Here is a 19,977-nt window from a genome sequence, read left to right as displayed (position 1 = left end):
ACCATCCTTCTTGTACCAGAACTCTAGTAACCCAGTTTGATTGTTCTACAAGTATCAGCAAAGGTTTGTGTGGAGTTAACTATGCTTGAAGAGTGAGGAAGTCATGTTTCAGATGGCATGCTGAAGCAAGGTCTTTGCATGTGGAGGCATTGCAGATAGAACAGTTTTGTTTTAAATTGGTACGGTTGAGCTGTGATTAGTTGTATTTTCTGTTTTAAAATAATAACCTCCAGAAACATTTGTTTCATTTTCTTTTAGACACAGGCATAGATTATCAAGCTCTTCTGAAACAGTTTGAGCACCTAAATCATCAGAATCCTGACAAGTTTGAACCAACAGACTTAGATATGTTAATCAAAGCTGTGAGTATGCTGTACCAGTCTTATTATTTGGCAGGGAGCTCAGAGGGTCAGGCCACCATATTTTTACAGGCTTTATGGTATCTTGTACAGTAATGGAGCTTAATGTTTCAATAGCATAAACATATAATTTCCTTGTATGGAGTTATCAAACAAGGCATTCCAATCTGTTGGTTCCTGAGTTTGATTTCTTTGTATGACTCTGCCCAGTTTTTTAATATCTTTATTTTATTTCCTAATGTTATTTTCAGTGGCATTGCTTGAGCCCTATAGTAAGTATTTTTTGGTTGTTGGTCAGAATGATAGTTTTTAGTACTTAGAGAAAAGATGCGGTACTTTCTCAAAGGAAGGTGAAGCTGCAGTCTTACAGGATTTAAATTAAGCAAAAGTTGCAAACTCAGACCAAGAAAAAACTCCAGACTGAATAATGATGATACTGGGCTTGGGATTTTCCATCAAATGAAATAACAAATAGAATGCATTTTGTAAATCCTAAAGTACTTTATAAACGCTAGCTATCATGATGGTAGTAATCATATTTTAGCTTGGCCTCCTGGTCTTGATCATCTTGAGCATCTTAGGTATGATTTATTTACATGGAGGGTCCCTGTAGTTGAACTTTTTTTCAGTTGCTTCAAATGACTGCATGATAAGGGTTAGTAATATCTAAAAAATAGAATTATAGAATTAGAAGACAAAACATGGTAAATTTAACTTTATTTTACTGTTTATTTTAGTATTGTTTATTCTTTTACTATTTATCTTACTATTTTACTGATACTAAGTTTTTCTTTAAAATTATTTGAGGATAAATTTTACTCAAGAATTTCAGTTGTATTTTTAAACAGTAGACTTTCAGTTTTAAAATATCTTACTTCCCTAGGCTACAAGTGATTTAGAAAACTATGATAAGACTCGCCATGAAGAATTTAAAAAATACGAAATGATGAAGGAGCATGAAAGGCGAGAATATTTGAAAACATTGAATGAAGAAAAAAGGCACGAAGAAGAATCCAAATTTGAAGAAATGAAGAAGAAGCATGAAAATCATCCAAAAGTTAACCACCCAGTAAGGATTGTTGCTTTATGAACATTAGCTAAGTGAAAACCCTTGATCTGTCTTACCAAATAGCCAAGATTTACTGTCTAGGAAATAGGGATTACTTATTAATTAATAGTATTAATGCTTAAATTATTTTTAATACTATGAATCTCTTACAGCACCAATATAGTTAAGATTTGATGCCTGATTTTGTCAACGATTTTTAAAAAATCCATTTTGTAGGGAAGCAAAGACCAATTAAAGGAGGTATGGGAAGAGACAGATGGACTGGATCCTAGTGACTTTGACCCGAAGACATTTTTCAAATTGCATGGTAACAAATTTAATATCAGTTTTACGTTTGTGTATCCTTTTTTGCACAGTTGAAAACTAAATTACTCACTTCAGAGGTGTTAAACACAAACTCACAACACTCCTGGGAGCAGCCTGAACCAGATTAAAATATGATTAGGAAACATTTGACAAAATAAATAACAATACAATAAAAGATAACATTGCACTGTAAAACTAAGCCAATATGTAAAACTAAGCCTTATGTATTTATTAGTGGCCCCATTTGTATTTGAATTTGATACCACTACTGCTGTACATATATTTCACCCACAACCTTTTATTGAGTCTTACTGTCACTTTGAAAATTTTACAGTTTTTTCCCCCATAGTAAATTGAATAGTCTTTATTGCTGAATGTTGATATAGAACATTGGAAGTCAATAACTTTTGGTTTTGTACCTGGTGCTAAATCATTACGTGACTTAACTCAGACTGTTTCCTTCTCTATAAACTCAGAGTAATTCTATAGATTTACCTGGTTATAATTATTTCAAAATAATGAACATAATATTATTTCTACTACCAGAGCTTAGAAAGAGAAATCTGCACATGTGCTGAGTTTTAAAAAATTTTTTTGAAAGATGAGTTATTTAGAATTATTTTGTTCTTAATTTTGAGTAGACATTGTATTGTCTGACTCAGACTTATCTGGGGATCTCATTCTTTGTAAAAGAAATTTGATTCAGTTGAAAATAAGAAGTTGTCCTATTTAGGCTGAATGTCAGAACTTGCCTTTTCAAAACTATCATAAAATGACTGTATTTTTAATGGTTTATTTTCTGTTCTAGCTTATTGAAAACAATTTTGCATTTGTTACTTTTAAACTTTAGATGTCAATAGTGATGGTTTCTTGGATGAGCAAGAATTAGAAGCTCTGTTTACCAAAGAGGTAAAAATGGAACCTATTAAGTTTCTTTATTATTCATTGTTTTCTCTTTTTCTTCCTACTCCTCTTTTTGTGGGCCTTTTCTTATTAAAAATGTTTTTTGATACCTTTTGTCTTTACAATAATCATTCCTGACTTTCCCATTATGACAAAGAAAAACAATGAAGAAAAAGCATTACCATCTTGTAATTTTCTACCTCCTTGCCATGAGAGAGCTACGCTTTGTTTTCTCTCAGTACCTTCATTTTCCTCCTTTTGTTAATTGAATTAACTTACTTTTAGAGATCCTTTCATTTATATCATTGTACTTATTATTTATATTATTCTCTTTGTTCTGCTTATTTCACTTTGCATCTACTTTCATACTAATCTTTCCAAACTCTTTTTAGTTAGAGAAAGTATATGACCCTAAAAATGAAGAGGACGACATGGTAGAAATGGAAGAAGAAAGGCTTAGGATGAGGGAACATGTTATGAATGAGGTATGGTTTACAAGTTTGACTGTATATTGTGAATATTGAATGAAAATGTCTTAGTGGCAGCAAATTTCCAAGTTCTTGGTGCTTGGAACAAATTCTGCCATGATATGGAGTAATGAATGGATAGGAAACAAATTTCAATCTAGAATTTTTGATTTTCTATAAATCTAGCACTGTATGAACATAAAAGCAACGCATGGTCCAATAAGAATTGTCAGAAATGCTCAGAATGAACTGAAGTTGGTGAAGCAAGCCAGGGATTACAAAAAAATGTCTTTTCAAATAAGCTATATGACTACACACATATACCTATGTTAAATTGCTTGCCTTCTCAATGGAGGTGGATGGGGAAGGAGGGAGAGAATTTGGAACTAACATTTAAAAAAAAAGATTGTTAACATTATTCTTACATGTAAGTAGGAAAAATAAAGTATTAAATAAGATTTTAAAAATAAAATAAAATAATGGCAGATAATGAAAAAAAGCTATACTGGGGCTTTTTCTTTTCAACAATTCATGAACAAACATGCCAGTTTAGTAATACTTGGGCAGAGGTGTGAAGGATGAATGGGAGAGGGGATCACCTTGAGGGAAGGAGACAAATTAGGAGGCTATTATAATATCCCCCAATAAGAAGTTGTAAGGGCCTGGAGCTAGTGATACAAAAGTTACTGACAAGGTGGAATCCATAGGACTTAGAGACAGATCCAGTGATGGCTTTTCTAATGAGAACTGATGGGAAACTCTTAAGGTTTCAGGTGTGGATAACTGATTGAATAGTGCCATCAATAAGGAATAGAGAAATTGAGGGAGGGCAGGATTTGGGGAGAAGATAGTACCTATAGTGATACACTTAGTTGACATCTTACTCTACAGATAGTACCTCTTTTCCTTAATTACTTCCTTGATGGATATTCTGGATTCTTTACTTTGTAGTGTAAGAAGAAGCTTCCCTTTCTTAGAAATACAAAAATTTAGTGCAACAAATATTTGCTAAATATCTGCTATGTGAGAATCCAGGGAGGGGCAGTACTCCTACCTTCTTGGGACCTAGGGTGTCTTGTTTTCCTGTTCTACTTAGCCTGAAGCTTTGACTAAATCTGAGAGCCATTTATGTTTATAGATTTGAGTTCTGCAACAGAAAAGGTTTCAAACCAACTCATATGGCAGGTTTTCATAGTATTTCTTCATTATTCAGTTTGTAGTGAATTCAAACAGCAAGTATTGACGAAGCACCTGCTATGTGTCAGTCACTGTCCTAGGTCTTGGAGACAAAGAATGAAGCAGTTCTTGTGAACCTATGTTCTTTGGGGTTGGAGACGACATGTGTATGCATTATTATGTATAGAATATTAGCAGTCATCACCATACTTAGGCATAAATACAGACTAAACTCTAGATGCCAAATAGTAGTGACTGTAGGGTCATATGTTCCCATCATTAAAACAGATAATCCAAAGTTGAAGGAGTCGGGAATTAGTTTTCGATTAAGACCTTAAGTAAAAAGTCTAAATTTGAGACTGTGAAAAGTACTCAGCTTTAAATTTGTTTTCATTAGGGCCTTTAAAGAAACCTTTGAGCTCAAATAGAATCAACAACATTCTGAACTCCATAATGAAGAAGTGAAGGATGTCCTATTGTTGGATACAGAAGGGATTAATTTTTTTTTCAATTTGTACACATGTCACCAGAGGTCAAATAATATTCCACTATTTCTTAGCTGAAGAGGGAAATGGTGGAGGGAAAAGTTAATATTACATATCTGTTTTCCTCTAATCAGGTTGATGTTAACAAGGACCGGTTAGTGACTTTGGAAGAGTTTCTAAAAGCTACTGAGAAAAAAGAATTCTTGGAGCCAGATAGCTGGGAGGTAATATCTGTTTTAAATGGACTTATATCATATTTTCTTTACTTCATCAAGATGTTCATTGATATCTCTCTTTGTCTTTTGTATTATATTTAGACACTTAATGACTTTTTATAGAAGACCTATTTTTTGTGAACTAGTAGAATTCCTACCACTTTATGTACTCTAAGGGAAGATCCGCATACGTAAATTTAAAGAGATGCTGGACTGTGCCAACATAAATGGAATCTGACATTTTCCAAATATAATAATAGCAACAATAACTAGCATTGATACAGTGCTTTAAGGTTTGCAAGGTCACTTTACAAATATTATTTTATCCTCATAACCACCCTGGGAGGTAGGTACTATTATTCCCGTTTTACAGATGAGGACACTGAGGCAGGCAGAGGTTAAATGACTTGCCCAGGGTCACATAGCTTATAAGCGTCTGAGGTCAAATTTGAACTTAGGTCCTGGTGTTCTATCTGTTGTAACACCAAGCTGCCTCAGACAATTTTGATAATATTTGAGAGGCTGGTTCTTTGACATTAGAGGCTTTTTTCTGTTATTTGAAACATGAAGAAGAATGGGTGAGGGAAGATAACAGAGGACTATCATCTTCTTCTAGTGCCCTCTAGTGAGCTTCAGGATGTCATAGAAGGGTTGCTGCTGCTGTTCCCTAGTCAGGACCTGTGATTTCATCACTATGAGGAATTCCTAGTGGAAACTCCCTCTGCTGATTTTCTAATGTACTTTATCAACCTCCCTGGAACTTTTGGTCTCAGAGCCCTCCAGACCACTGGGCAGTTCAGTGATTTGACCAGGCACATGGAACTGGTATGTAAGTGTCAGCAGCAGGGTTTGAACCTGAGGCTTCTTTTACTCCAAGGCTGGTTCTCAATCCACTATGTCTAACTACCCCTAAAAACACAATTAGAGTGATAAAATTGAAAACTTTAATAGCTAGAAGGGACCTTAAATTGTTGCTACCTTTAAAAATTTTTCCTTTCTTAATAATAAATTTAACAAACGCAAGCATTTCAGTGTATAAAGAACAGAAAATAGTATTGTATCTAACACCATGATTTTTGGTTATGTACAGTTTTGAAAAGTGCTCCCTTTTCTGGTTCTCTGCCTCATGTTGGTGCCCTTCTTTCTACAAGAAAACTCAGGGCTTTCCTTAGCGTGTGGTTTTTTTTTCCTTAATAGACATTGGATCAGCAGCAGCTTTTCACAGAAGAAGAGCTGAAAGAATTTGAAAATCACATCTATGAACAAGAACACAAGCTCAAGCAGAAGGCAGAAGATCTCCAGAAGCAAAAGGAAGAGCTCCAGCGTCAGCACGACCAGCTCCAGGCCCAGAAACACGAATATCAGCAGGTCAGCCCTTAGGCTTCCTCCAAGGGAGCAGGAGTTGAATGTCTTCACCAGTGAAAACCTGCTTAGCCCATTCACACATTTAGCCTTCCCTTTTTTTAATTTGCCAGGTGGTACAACAGATGGAACAAAAGAAATTCCAACAAGGAGCACCTCCAGCAGGGCCAGGTGGAGAATTAAAATTCCAGCTGCGTAAGTAATCGCCATTTTTTTTTCTTGAAGAAAAACAGCAAGTTAGTAATAGTACTAAATGAAATTTATTTAAGTAAAATATTAATAAATGAAATGTAATTTCAAAGAGTAAGATGTGTGCATTTTTCTACTCATCTATGAAAATGTAAAAGTTATTGTATTGAAGAGAAAACATATAAAATTTCTAAAAGAAACTTTATTCACCAAAGTAACATTTCACAGATTTTCTTTAAATGACAACCCAGTCAGCATTGATATGCTTAATTAAAAACCTTTAATCCTATTCAATTAGATATACATTTATTAAGCACCTACTGTATACAAGGAGATGTAGTTTCTGAGCTAAAAATGAGGCAGCTCCTTCTCTCCAGGAGCTTACACTCTACTGGAGGAAGGAAGAAGGGAGGAATGTACTCTGCCCAAAATAGAATTTGAGGGAAGGAGGAAGCATCAATAACAGGGGACATCGGGAAGGTCTTCAGGGAAGAAATTCAGTCTTAGATGAGCTTTGAAGGAATAGAAGGATTCAGAGAGAAGGAGGTGAAGGAGGACATGGTAGGTGTTTTAATTTCTATTCATTAACTTTTTCTTGCTCCTACCTCCTCAAGCATCTCTCCCCTTCGACCCTGCCCCCTCCATCCCACTGACGAGATAAAAATGATCATCTTTGGCAACTGGTAAAATAAGGGCAGTGATAGAGATTGGGGAGTCAGAAGGGACACCAAGGTTGTGAACCTGATGGCCTCCATAGCAGTAAGGAAGGGGTGGTAGAGGTACAAGTTTGAGAGGAAAAATAACATAAAGAGATCACATTTGTCTATCCCATGCAACTTCCTCTGCCCATGTGAATTGGGTGGGAGATGTTACCAGCGTGGCAGCTGTGTGAGTGGAGAAATGGGGAGGTGTACAAGAGATGGTATGAAGGTAGAATCAACAGGATTTGGTAAAAGATGGGCTATGTAGGGTGAGTGAGTGAAGAGTTGAGGATGGCACTTAGGTTGTGAGCCTGGGTGACTGACTGGGAGGATGGTGGTACCCTGGACAGTAATTGGGAAGGGGGAAGTGTTTGGAGGGAAATCTAATGTGTTCAGTTTGGGCCATGTTGAGTTTGAGATGTCTGTGGGACAGGCAACTTGTGATATCCAGTAGGCGACTGGAGACTGGAGGTCAAGAGAGAGGTTAGAACTTGATAAATAAATATGAAAATCATCTACATGGGGATTAGATGTGAATCCATGGAAATAGATGAGATGACCAAGTGAGATAGGAAAGAGGAAGAAAAAAAGAGGGAGCCCAGGACAGAGCCTTGGATACTTCACAAGTTAACTGGAGGTCAGAGCACTTGCTAAATAGACCTGAAAATCATCTTCATAGAAATTAGAAGTGAATCCATGGAAATAGATGAGATGACCAAGTGAGATGATAAAGGAGAAGAAGCGGTGGGGGGGGGGGCAGGACAGAGCCTTGGGGGACACTTCACAAGTTAGAAGGTAGGACCTGGCTTAAGTTCTCCCAAGGGAGACTGAAAAGGATTGAACAGATAGGAGGAGAACCAGGATAGAGCAGTGTCTAGGTTTTCTAGAGAGGAGAGAATATCTAGGAGGGGTGTAATGAACAGTTGCAAAGTTTGCAGAGAGGTCAAGAAGGATGAAGATTAAATGAACTCTTAACTTTAACCCTGATTATTCCAACAAGCTTCACTATCTGAAAACTTCTCCTTTAAGACTGAATGTCTTCTGCTGTAATATTGGCCAGTTTCCACTGAGTCTGGTCTCTTTAGATAGGACAGCCTTATTGTGTAAAACGTTCCTCATTCAATAAATATTTGTTGATGATGATCGTTTATCCTTTTTGTATAAGAAACCTTAAAAATATTAAATTGCCCTGAGTTGTGATGGTTCCTCAAGCTTGAACCTTTCCTTACAGGTCTCCCCCTCCCCTGCCTGAACTTTGAATCACTTTTATTATTTCCTTCTGAAAAGTCTCAAGTTCTCTGGAATTGTGAACTCCACTAGAAATAGAAGTCTGTGAAAGGGTCTGATTAGTGTTAACTACAGTGGGAGAATGGCAGCCCTGCATCATTTTTTTTCAAACAGAAACAGCAAGACTAGAACTGAAATAGTATTCTTATGCCTACTGTTGTTTGAATCATAACAAGGGACTGTTCATTTGTGAACTTCTCTGTGAAAGGCAGCCATGATTTGCCTTGAAAACGGCAGTGCCCCATTTAGTGCAGGCCTGGAAGATAGCAGAGGGAGATGAAGCCAGGGTGAAGGTGGAGCTGAGTTTTAATTACCCATAGAACCAATAATATGACACACCTTCCTTGGTTAGAGACACTTCCTGGGAATGGTTCATTTGCACCTATAAATATACGCAGTCATATTTGAGACAGACATTGCACAGTTACTGGTAAAGTATATAGTAAGTCAGATTGTTCCAGGAAGAATTAATAGTTGAATTGATTTATGGACTCAAGGAATTCTTATCTTAAGAAATTATGTTCCCTCAGGTAAGAAGAGTGCATTATTTTCTTTTACCTCTCCACTTAATGGTATCTTATTTTTCCAAGAAAATGTGTAAAGAAAATTTCAGCATTCATTTTTATAAGATTTTGAGTTTCAAATTTTTCTCCTTCCCTTCCCTCCCTCCCTCCTCAAGACAGCAAACACTCTGACATAGGTTACACATGTACATTCATGCTAAACATATTTCTACATTAGTAATATTGTGAAAGAAGAACCAGAACAAAAAGGAAAAACCATAATAAAAAACCAAAAACCAAACAAGTGAAAATAGTCTGCTTCGATCTGCATTCAGACTCCATAGTTCTTTTTCTGGATGTGGACAGCATTTCCCATCATGAGTCTTTTGGGACTGTCTTGGATCATTTTATTGCTGAGAAGAGCTAAGTCTGTCATAGTTGATCATCATACAATGTTGCTATTACTGTATGCAATGTTCTCCTGGTTCTGCTCACCTCACTCAGCATCAGTTCATGTAAGTCTTTCCAGGGTTTTCTGAAATCTGCTCATCATTTCACAGCACAAAAGTATTTCTACATTCATATACCACATTCCCCAATTTATGGGCATCATCTAAATTTCCAATTCTTTGCAACCACAAAAATAGCGGCTATAAATCTTTTTGTACATGTGGGTCCTTTTCCCATTTTTATGATCTTTTGGGATACAGACCTAGTAATGGTATTGCTGGACCAAAGGGTATGCACAGTTCTATAGCCCTTTGGCCATAGTTCCAAATAGAGTGCATTATTTTCAAGTAATTGCTATTGGCAATTATATAATTTCTGAAGTCACTCAGATTTAATTAACAGTGTACATTTCAGAAGAGATGATGGTAAACTAATCCAGCCCTACTGGAAGATACCGATGTTATTTTTCAGCGTCTATTTTTATGTTTTCCAAACTGTGTCCTGTGAACAACAGCTTGTCTGAGTTGTATCGTTTAGCAAAGTATAAGAATACTACAGCTATGACTTTTAAAAAAAATGAGTATTTGCTGGTTTCTCCAAAAGTATTTGACTTCTTTTAAAATGTGTTGCAGAAGTAAGTGAGGAAGACTTTGAACCATAAATCTATATTTTAATTTCCCACAAATTTGCTGATTCAGAATTATTATTATGCTAATTGAATGGCTCTTACTTTTTTTTTTAAATCTACTATTTTTTACTTCTGGAGGAAAATGGTTTTTAAAAACTTCTCATATTAGTGCCAGGTTGAAACTTTTTCTTGACAGTATAGCCCCCAAGAAGAAACAGTAAAGATTTAATTTTTGAGAGAGAAGTCTTTTAGGGCCCCGTTCTGCTACTAGTTGCAGTGATGTGTTGTTCTTTCTCTGTTTTACAGCTGGGCAGCAGCAAGAGGAGAAGTCAGAAAAGCATCTAGGCAATGACCACCTTCAGCCTTTGCCACCACAGCAAGTTTCTCCTCTTCAGGAAGGAGCAGCCATGGCTGAACACGTCCAGATTCGCCCTTAACCCCATACAGTGCCTCAACTTTATACTTTACTTGTTCATTTATTTGTTTGTTTAAAAAGGGATACTAAAGTGGATTAAGAAATTAAATTTAAAATGTCTGATTTCTTGCCCCTACCTGTATCCTCATCAAAAGGATAATTGTAATTTTGTTTTTAGCAATACTTTAAAGCAATCTTTCTTCATTATCTCCTGAAAAATGTGAGGGGAGAGAACGTTACTAAAGATCTAGTTCCCTTTTGTCGACTCCCTTTTGTAAAGGCAAATTTTAGTGGCTGGGGGATAAGATCCCATTAAAACAAAACAAAACAACCTAGTAGTTAGCTGTGAATAATAACCTGTTCTCAGGAGAATCCCAAAATTAACCTAGAACATATGTGTAGAGCTCCAACAAAAGATGATTGAGAACCTGGATCCAAGGGTCAAGTTTTTCCATTTCCAGCACTGCCAACCGGCTTGTTGTTTCTGAGACCAAAAAGTACCCCTCAAAACAAAGCTTTGGGACTTCAGCTTTGATTTTTTTTTAATTGCCTCAAAGAATTATGCAGAACAGTAATGATCATTCATGTTTACAGATCTCTCAGATTCTCACTATGGAAAGCCTTTAGGATAAATATTTTTACTAACTTTAGTGATAATGAAGGTAAACGCATTGTACCAGCATTGTTGTGGGCCAACAGTTTACAATATCGTTCTTCCTGCATAATAGCCTTCCTTCTTAAGTCTTTGAAACTCTGCATGTTATTCAAATGATGATCACTTTTATTGAAAAAAAAATATATCACGAGAAATAACATTAGAGTTTGCTGTGCAGATTTACCTACCTTCTTTCATTTCTGCATTCATGGTATATTTCCCTAAATTTTCTGTATTTAAAATTATAAATTTCAGTGTTAATGGTGGGAAGTTGGTGGGCTTTTTTTCTGTATTTAATTGGTACAATTTGACTCTTCACTGGATTACTTTTTTTTTTTTGCTTTGATAGAAACAATTCATTTTCCTCATACTTTAGCACAAGTTAATGGCTTATCTGTGTACTTGGCAAGTTGGAGAAGAAATGTAATTCGTCCTGGTTTTGTGAAATATTCTTCCTAAATCAGCTTGTCCAAATTCTGTTGGTTTTTTTTTTCTTGGTCTTCAGTTTTAACCATCTTTTTGAAAGGTGGTGCTAGAATTGTACATGCCATTTTATTATATTAGTAGCACCTTGATTTTCTTGTGTTTCTCAAATCTCTCCCCACCCCACGCCCCCAACCGCCTTTTCTAGTGCTAGGGCAATAAATTACTGCATTACTAGAGAAGTAGTTTATTCATGATTATTATGTCTTTTTCTACGAATGCCTGCCATTTTGCATTATGTTTTAAGAATCATTTTGTAGTAGTTTTGTTTCCTTTTTGTTAAACATGAATTTTAAAACTATTTAAGTATACTTAATGTTATAGGAGAAAACATGACCGATATATTGAGATTCCTTTCTTTGGCTTGAATTTTTCCTAGATGAATTATATTTTTGTTTCCTGTCTGCATTTTTTCCTCCCTTAATATGACTGAATTTTGTTTTCATTGACATTTGCATTGTTTGAGAGATGAAGTTGGACTTGGGGAGAAAAAGAAGCCCCTTTGAAGAAATTATCATATTAACTCTTGCTAAGCCAAATCAGTAGGCAGGATCCTTTCCTTCAGGGAGGCCTTTTGGATTTTGGGATCTTGCATAGGAAAGACTATTCATCCTGTCGAGAAATCTCTAACTTGATATATAGGACTGGACTTCGTGGGGAAAGCTAATAGGGGAAGGTGAGTACCCACTGCTTGTACCACAGTGTAGTAAGACTCTGATGAGTAGATGTCTCTTGTCCAATTTCTTGATGGTTTTTGCTCCATTAAAATAATAACAGTCATGAAAATAAACCAGAGCCCATCTCCCCCCCTTGGTGTGTGATAGCAAATACTTTCCACCTCTTTAATTGGCGATAAGGGACTACAGGTCTTTTTTAATAGAAAGCCACGCGCATATATTGGTGAGGTAAACCTAATTCCCTCTTTTTGTTGTTGTCATTGTTTCAGTTTTTAAAAGACTGGAGCCCTTTCCCTGATTCATTGCTTCCACTCACCAGGCAATATAATAAAGTTCTTTCCCCTCTGTGGCTCCTTTCTGTTTTCCCACATGCACTTTGCTTGCCTTTCCTGCCTTTTAGACTGTGTTTGCAGGACATCCTACCAGTTTCTAGGGAAGAAGAAAGTAATTCCTTCTTGATTTTAGTTGTTGGCTCCAGCTGTCCTGAAACATCACCACCAACAACCTCAAAACAATCGCTATTGGACTTCTCATATCTGGTATATGGTATGGTATGTCTGCCCTCACAGTGCTAAGGCTAATCTTTTCTTCCTGGGAGCCCATCCTACAGTGATTCTAAGACTATAAAACTTATTCACATAGGATTCTGTTCTGAGAAATTTGTGTAAAAGACAAAAGTACATGCTACATCTTTTACCTTGAGGACATGATTTGAAGAATGACTGTTTCATTTTTGTATGATAACCTAGGTTACCCCTTACATGAAATAAGTTGAATGTTTTCCATTTTTGGTGTCTTTCTCTTCCATTACTTCATGTGACTCTCCTTGTTCTGTCTCCTTCATATTTGAGTCTGGTGTTGAAAAGGCTTTGCAGACTGAATTTCCTTTCATACCCCTTGGGCACATCATTGCATATCAGAGTGCGGGAAGGAGTGCCATCAAAAATTGTGACTTCTGTTCTTTAGATGTTTCCTTCTTTAGAAATGGCTGTGAATGCTGATTCAGTAGCATCAGTTTTATCTATGGCCACAGATCAAGAACCTATAATTGGGGGGAAAAACCATTGTGGGAAGGGAGTTTGTGTCTGGTTGTCTGAAATAAGTGTGGAAGGAATTAATTTACTCACTGTTTTCAAGGTAGTTTTATATTCTTTTTTTTAAAAGATTGTTATGGCTTTTCCTTCTAATCAGTGAAACCAGTGCTGCTTAACACACGTTTAATATAACTATCTTGTGTTCTTTAAAACTTTTGTGATAGTTCACCAATTTTATTTTAAATCTAGGAACTGGATTAAATATCCTTTCTGTTGTATTTTCTGTCATTAATTTTGAAGGGATTCTCAAGATTGTGCACTTTGAATGTTGCTTTAAAATGCAGCCCGGTTTATCAATTTTTTAAGCTGGACAGACTCAGCTATAATTGGCCTTTCAAATGGACTGACATGATCTGTGCACCACTGTACTTAGATTGGTTTGTACTTTGTTTGGACCACTTAAAAATGAATAATTCCTTTGTAATCTTGATCAGGAAGACACAGATTCAAGCGTTAACTTTTCAACTTGTGTGTGGATTTCTTTTCTTTCTTGGATATATATTGTAAAAAATCATATTTGTCAGTGCAATATTTGTTAGAAAATATTGTTCCAGTCATCCTTTGTATAGATTTTTTAAAAATTTGATTAAACAGAAAATCAGATATAATGCGATGTTTGGTGTAACTTTCTGTGGAATTCACATTTGATGATGATGACCATGCTCATTGCTGTACACCAACATTATAGTTCGGAGTTTGGAGAGGTCTCTTTTCTAATCTCAGGATTCCTTTCTTTTTTGATTCACTTATTAAAATTATTTAATATTTTTAGTTTTCAGCTTTGATTGCCACAAGATTTTGAATTACAAATTTTCTCCCCATTTCTACCCTCCCTGCAACTCCAAGATGGCATATATTCTGATTGCCCCATTCCCCAGTTAGCCCTCCCTTCTGTCACCCCCCTCCCCCTCCCCACCATCCTCTTTTCCCTTACTTTCTTGTAGGGCAGCATAGATTTCTATGCCCCATTACCTGTATATCTTATTTCCTAGTTGCATGCAAAGACACCTTTTTTTTTGAACATCTGCTTTTAAAACTTTGAGTTCCAAATTCTCTCCTCTCTTCCCTCCCCACCCACCCTACCTAAGAAGGCAAGCAATTCAACATAGGCCACACATATAACATTATGTAAAACCCTTCCACAATACTCATGTTGTGAAAGACTGACTATATTTTGCTCCCTCCTATCCTGTCCCCCTTTATTCAATTTTCTCCCTTGACCTTGTCCCTTTTCAAAAGTGTTTGTTTTGATTACCTCCTCCCCCTATCTGCCCTCCCTTCTGTCATCCCCCCTATTTTGTACCCTTCCTCCTTCTTTCCTGTGGGGTAAGATACCCAAATGAGCATGTATGTTATTCCCTCCTCAAGTCAAATCCAATGAGAGCAAGATTCACTCATTCCCCCTCACCTGCCCCCTCTTCCCTTCCAACGAACTGCTTTTTTTGCCACTTTTATATGAGATAATTTACCTATCTCTCCCTTTCTCCCTCTCTCAATATTTTCCACTCTCATTCCTTAATTTGATTTTATTTTTTTAGATATCATCCCTTCATATTCAACTCACCCTGTACCTTCTGTCCATATATGTGTGTGTGTGTATGTGTGTGTGTATGTGTGTGTACACACACACACACATACACACATATATATTCCCTTCAGCTACCCTAATACCGAGGTCTCATGAATCAGACACATCATCTTTCCATGTAGGAATGTAAACAAAACAGTTCAACTTTAGTAAGTCCCTTATGATTTCACTTTCTTGTTTACCTTTTCATGCTTCTCTTGATTCTTGTGTTTGAAAGTCAAATTTTCTATTCAGCTCTGGTCTTTTCACTGAGAAAGCTTGAAAGTCCTCTATTTTATAGAAATTCCATATTTTGCCTTGGAGCATTATACTCAGTGTTGCTGGGTAGGTGATTCTTGGTTTTAATCCTAGCTCCATTGACCTCTGGAATACCATATTCCAAGCTTTTCAATCCCTTAATATAGAAGCTTCCAGATCTTGTATTATCCTGATTGTGTTACCACAATACTCAAATTGTTTCTTTCTGGCTGCTTGCAGTATTTTCTCCTTGATCTGGGAGCTCTGGAATTTGGCAACAATATTCCTAGGAATTTTCTTTTTGGGATCTTTTTGAGGAGGCAATCTGTGGATTCTTTCAATTTCTATTTTACCCTGTGGCTCTAGAATATCAGGGCAGTTCTCCTTGATAATTTCTTGAAAGATGATGTCTAGGCTCTTTTTTTGAGGATGGCTTTCAGGTAGTCCAATAATTTTTAAATTATCTCTCCTGGATCTATTTTCCAGGTCAGTGGTTTTTCCAATTAGATATTTCACATTGTCTTCCATTTTTTCATTCCTTTGGTTCTGTTTTATAATATTTTGATTTCTCATGAAGTCAGTAGCTTCCACTTGCTCCAATCTAATTTTTAAGGTAGTATTTTCTTCAGTGGTCTTTTGGATGTCCTTTTCCATTTGGCTATTTCTGCCTTTCAAGGCATTCTTCTCATTGGCTTTTTGGAGCTCTTTTGCCATTTGAGTTAGTCTATTTTTTAAGGTTTTATTTTCTTCAGTATTTTTTGGGTTTCCTTTAGCAAGTCATTGACTTATTTTTCATGGTTTTCTCGCATCCTTCTCATTTCTCTTCCCCATTTTTCCTCTACTTCTTTAACTTGCTTTTCCAAATCCTTTTTGAGCTCTTCCATGGCCTGAGACCAATTCATATTTTCCTTGGGAGCTTCTGATGTAGGCTCTTTGACTTTGTTGACTTCTTCTGGCTGTATGTTTTGGTCTTCTTTGTCACCAAAGAAAGATTCCAAAGTCTGAGTCTGAATCTGAGACTGTTTTAGCTGCGTGTTCATGTTCCCAGCCAACTACTTGACCCTTGAGCTTTTTGTCGGGGTATGACTGCTTGTGGAGTATAGAGTACTTTGTCCCAAGCTGGAGGGGCTATGCTGCTGTTTTCAGAGGTATTTCTTCACAGCAAACTGTGCCGCACCAGTGCTCCCTCTCCCCCAAGAACCACCAACCAGGATTATGGCCCAGTTGCAGGCAGGGCAAAGCAGGCTTTGCACCTCCTGCTCTAATCCAGTGCTTAATTCCTCTCACCAGGTGGGCCTGGGGCCAGAGGCAACTGCAGCTGTAGCTCTGGAACAGCCTCATTGCTGCACCACCTCTGCTGCCCCTGGGCAGTGGCCTACCACAAACTCCTTTCACTCTGTCCCAGAAGCTTTTCCCATTAACCTTCTCTGTTGTCTTTGGTGTTTGTATGTTGAGAAGTCTGGTAACTGCCACAGCTCACTGATTCAGGGTGCAAGGGCCTGTTCCGCCCGGCTCCTAGTCTGGTTGGTCCTGGCACGGCCCATGCTGAGTTCTGCTCCATTCCGCTCTCAGCTCCCTGCAATAGACCCTTCCCAGCAGCCATCCAGGCTGTCCTGGGCTGGAGTCCCTTTGCTATTTCGTGGGTTCTGCAGCTCTAGAATTTATTCAGAGCCATTTTTTAATAGGTGTTTGGAGGGACCTGGGGGGGGGGACCTTAAGCAAGTCCCTGCTTTCCAGCTGCCATCTTGGCTCCGCCCCTCTCAGGATTCATTTTTACAGTGTTCTTGACAGGCTGATATGCTGACTCTGCTGAAACACTTTCAGGGATGGGAAGCTCAGGACCTCATAAATCCATATGATTGTTTGATGGTATCAGGCATAAGGAAATGATTTTTCGTGTTAAGCTGAAACCTGCTTTTTCTAACTTCCATCCTTGCTCAGCACTTTGGAAAAATGCAAAAGACTCTATTCCCTCTGCCACAGGACTACCCTTAGAACAACACTCTCCTGAGGGGTGAAAGGAATTCAAAGCTTATGTAGTCCAACCCATAACTGAGCAACAGCGCTCTTTACAATATCCCCAACAGGTGGTCTTCAGCTTCTCCTGAAAGACCTGCGCTGACTCCTGTGTTCTCATTCACCTTTTGGACAATAGCTTTGTTAGGATTTCTCCCCTCCCCCTCATTTTAAGCTGTCCTATCATTCCTTGCCTTTTCTTCATCCAGGGATCACTCCCAGTGCCTTCAACTCCTCTTTGAATAAGATGATTTTTTAATGGCACTTGCCTATCCAGAAATTTCCTTACAGAGCAGATGACACAGGAAGATCTCAGTAGTTGGTCTATTTCCAAAGGTAATTAAGGAAAAAGAAAAAGAACCTATGTGTACTAAAATGTCTGTAGCAGCTCTCTTTGTGGTGGCAAAGAATCAGAAATTGCAGGAATGCCCATCAATTGGGGAATGGGGGAACAAGTTGTGGTATATAATTGTGATGGAATACAACCATGCTAGAAGAATGATTCTAGAAAAACATGGAAGGACATGTATGACATAATGAAGAGTGAAATGAGCAGAACCAAGAGAACATTATCTTCAGTAACAGCAATCTTGTTTTAAGAACAACTTTGAGCAAAGAAGTTATTTTGACGATTATAAATACCCAAATTAACTATAAAGAAGATATGGAGATGTTATCTGCATCCATAGAATGACCTGAAAAATAGAAGTATGTGTAGAATAATTTTACATGTATACACACACATATACATACATCTATGTGGATCTAATGGTAGCCATCTCTGAGTGGGGGAGGGAGGAAGAAAAAAAATTTACATGATAATTTTGTATATTTGAAAAGAATAGCAAGTTGTGCACAGTAAATTTGCAGTTTCGCGTGCAATCATTTTTAAATCATCTTTTTTATTGCACTATGTTATGGAAATGTTTTATTCCATAAATTTAAAATAAATTTTAAAAAGTGAAAAAAAAAACTTGGTTGAATGAGTGAATTCATCTTTCCGAGGAGGTGGCTCAGAGATAACAGTAGAGGTCACTGAATGATTTCTCTTTGGTATGTTGGGAACACAGACTCACTCCCCTTTTTCTCCGCCCATTGTTGTGGGTCTGCCCCTTCTGACGTATTCCACACTTTCGAAGGAAGTAAAAGCAGCTGTTTCCCCTCCAAAGCAGAACCCACACAGCCACTTTTTTTTTTTTTAATCATATTGTACAGAAGCTCTGAAAGTCTCAGCCTGCAGTCGCGGTCATGGTCGTTGCTTGTCACTCCTCGGCGGGTGCTGTGGTGTTCTCTATAGCGCTCCTGTGGTTGTGCGGGGCCCAACACGATCCAGGTAAGGAAGCTGATGAGTTCAGCCTACCGGCAATCACGCTCCCAAGCCTGGCCGGGATGGCTTAGGGAGCTTGAGTGGCCGCCCGCCACACCGGCCGGCTTCGTGGTTGTTCTTTGGGCTGGCAGCCTTGGAAGGTCTCTCCAGATTTGTCCGGGGGGGATGGGCAGCCTGTTGCTGTATGAGGTCGGCAGCTTCAAATAATGTCCCTCTCTTCCAGTTCCTTGAATGCACAGACGGTTAGCGCTACAAGACTTTAAGAATTATCTAGCGTGTAGACTGTAGAATATTCTAGCCCAATGCTCCTCCCCTCTCTCTTTTTTTTTAATAGTGAAGGAAAGGGGTCCAGAAAGGGGAACAGGTGAGAAAGAGAGGAAGTACCAGACTGTAGTTGGAATCTAGCACGTCTTCCTCCCTTCCCCCAACTTTCTCCGCCTCAGTCTAGGAACCAAAGCCAGAAGGAGGTACCTTAAAAGAAGTGATTCTCTCCCTCCGGGCCAGTCTGAAGAGAATCCTGGGCACTCACGCCCATAAAACGAGGATAAAACCAGATAAGCTCGAAATCGGACGGCGGTTCCTTCATCTCCAGAGGAGAAAAATGAATGAAGTCCGGAGAGGTTTCATAGTCCGTAGTAAATGACAGAGGAAGGACGTGGGCCAGCTTTACCTCATAGCCGTCCTCCAGCTGCAGCAGCAGCAGCAGAAAGTGAGCTCTGGGGCGATGTTCTGTGGGGGAGTCAAGAGACCCGGGATTGAGCCCTTCCCCAGAGCGAGTTTACAAGCCAGGAAGGCGAGTAGGAAGGGGACTCCTGAGGGTCGGAAGGGAATTCAAAGCTCACTTAGCGAGCTAGTCTCCCAGCTTCTTAGTGAAAGACGACCTCCACTGACTGCTCCGCAAAGCAATCTTTCATCTTGTGGACCGTAGCATTAATTGTTAGGATTTCCCCCTCCCCCTTATATTGACAGCTGCGCTGTCATTCCTTGGTTTCCCTTCACCCACGGCGCACCCAGGTACCTTCAACTCCTCCGAGAATGAGATTTTTTTAAACTGTCATTTGCCTACCCACCTATTTTCTTAGAGAGCCCCCGACTTGGTAGAATGAATGAATTCGACTCTCAGAGGAGGTGGCCGTGAGACCGAGGGCTCTTACTGATTTCTGTATTTGGTAGGTTGAGGGCAAACACAGGTTTCCGCCCTGCCCTGGCCGCAGGGCTTTTGCCCCTCGGCGTAGTAAGGTTTCCCGCACTTGGAGGGAAAGATCGGCGGCAGCTTTCCTTTCACATTGGAAGCTGCGTCGTCGCCTTCCTGCCAGCTTATGCCGCGGGACTCTTTAACTAAAGAATAAGCCCCAGACTGGAGTCACGGACATGGCGTGGTCACT

At 38.4% G+C, this 19,977-nt stretch overlaps 1 protein-coding gene across 1 annotated transcript in view; it reads left to right on the top strand.

Moving 5' to 3' along the window:
* The window catches only part of NUCB2 (nucleobindin 2), a 30,405-nt gene extending 19,767 nt beyond the window's left edge, over window positions 1-10,638 (top strand). Inside the window, exons 5-13 of the mRNA XM_036763191.1 lie at window positions 259-362; window positions 1,243-1,428; window positions 1,645-1,735; window positions 2,585-2,643; window positions 3,030-3,122; window positions 4,900-4,989; window positions 6,178-6,348; window positions 6,456-6,537; window positions 10,407-10,638. Of these exons, the coding sequence (XP_036619086.1) occupies window positions 259-362; window positions 1,243-1,428; window positions 1,645-1,735; window positions 2,585-2,643; window positions 3,030-3,122; window positions 4,900-4,989; window positions 6,178-6,348; window positions 6,456-6,537; window positions 10,407-10,537 (1,007 nt within the window). The 3' untranslated portion in view covers window positions 10,538-10,638. The remainder of the gene's footprint in view (window positions 1-258; window positions 363-1,242; window positions 1,429-1,644; window positions 1,736-2,584; window positions 2,644-3,029; window positions 3,123-4,899; window positions 4,990-6,177; window positions 6,349-6,455; window positions 6,538-10,406) is intronic.
* The last annotated feature ends 9,339 nt before the right edge of the window (window positions 10,639-19,977 follow it).

The sequence above is a fragment of the Trichosurus vulpecula genome, chromosome 6 (genome assembly GCF_011100635.1).
Source record: "Trichosurus vulpecula isolate mTriVul1 chromosome 6, mTriVul1.pri, whole genome shotgun sequence".
Classification (NCBI taxonomy): Eukaryota; Metazoa; Chordata; class Mammalia; order Diprotodontia; family Phalangeridae; genus Trichosurus; species Trichosurus vulpecula.
Note: the sequence above shows the minus strand (reverse complement) of the source record. Positions and strands in the feature narration are given on the sequence as shown.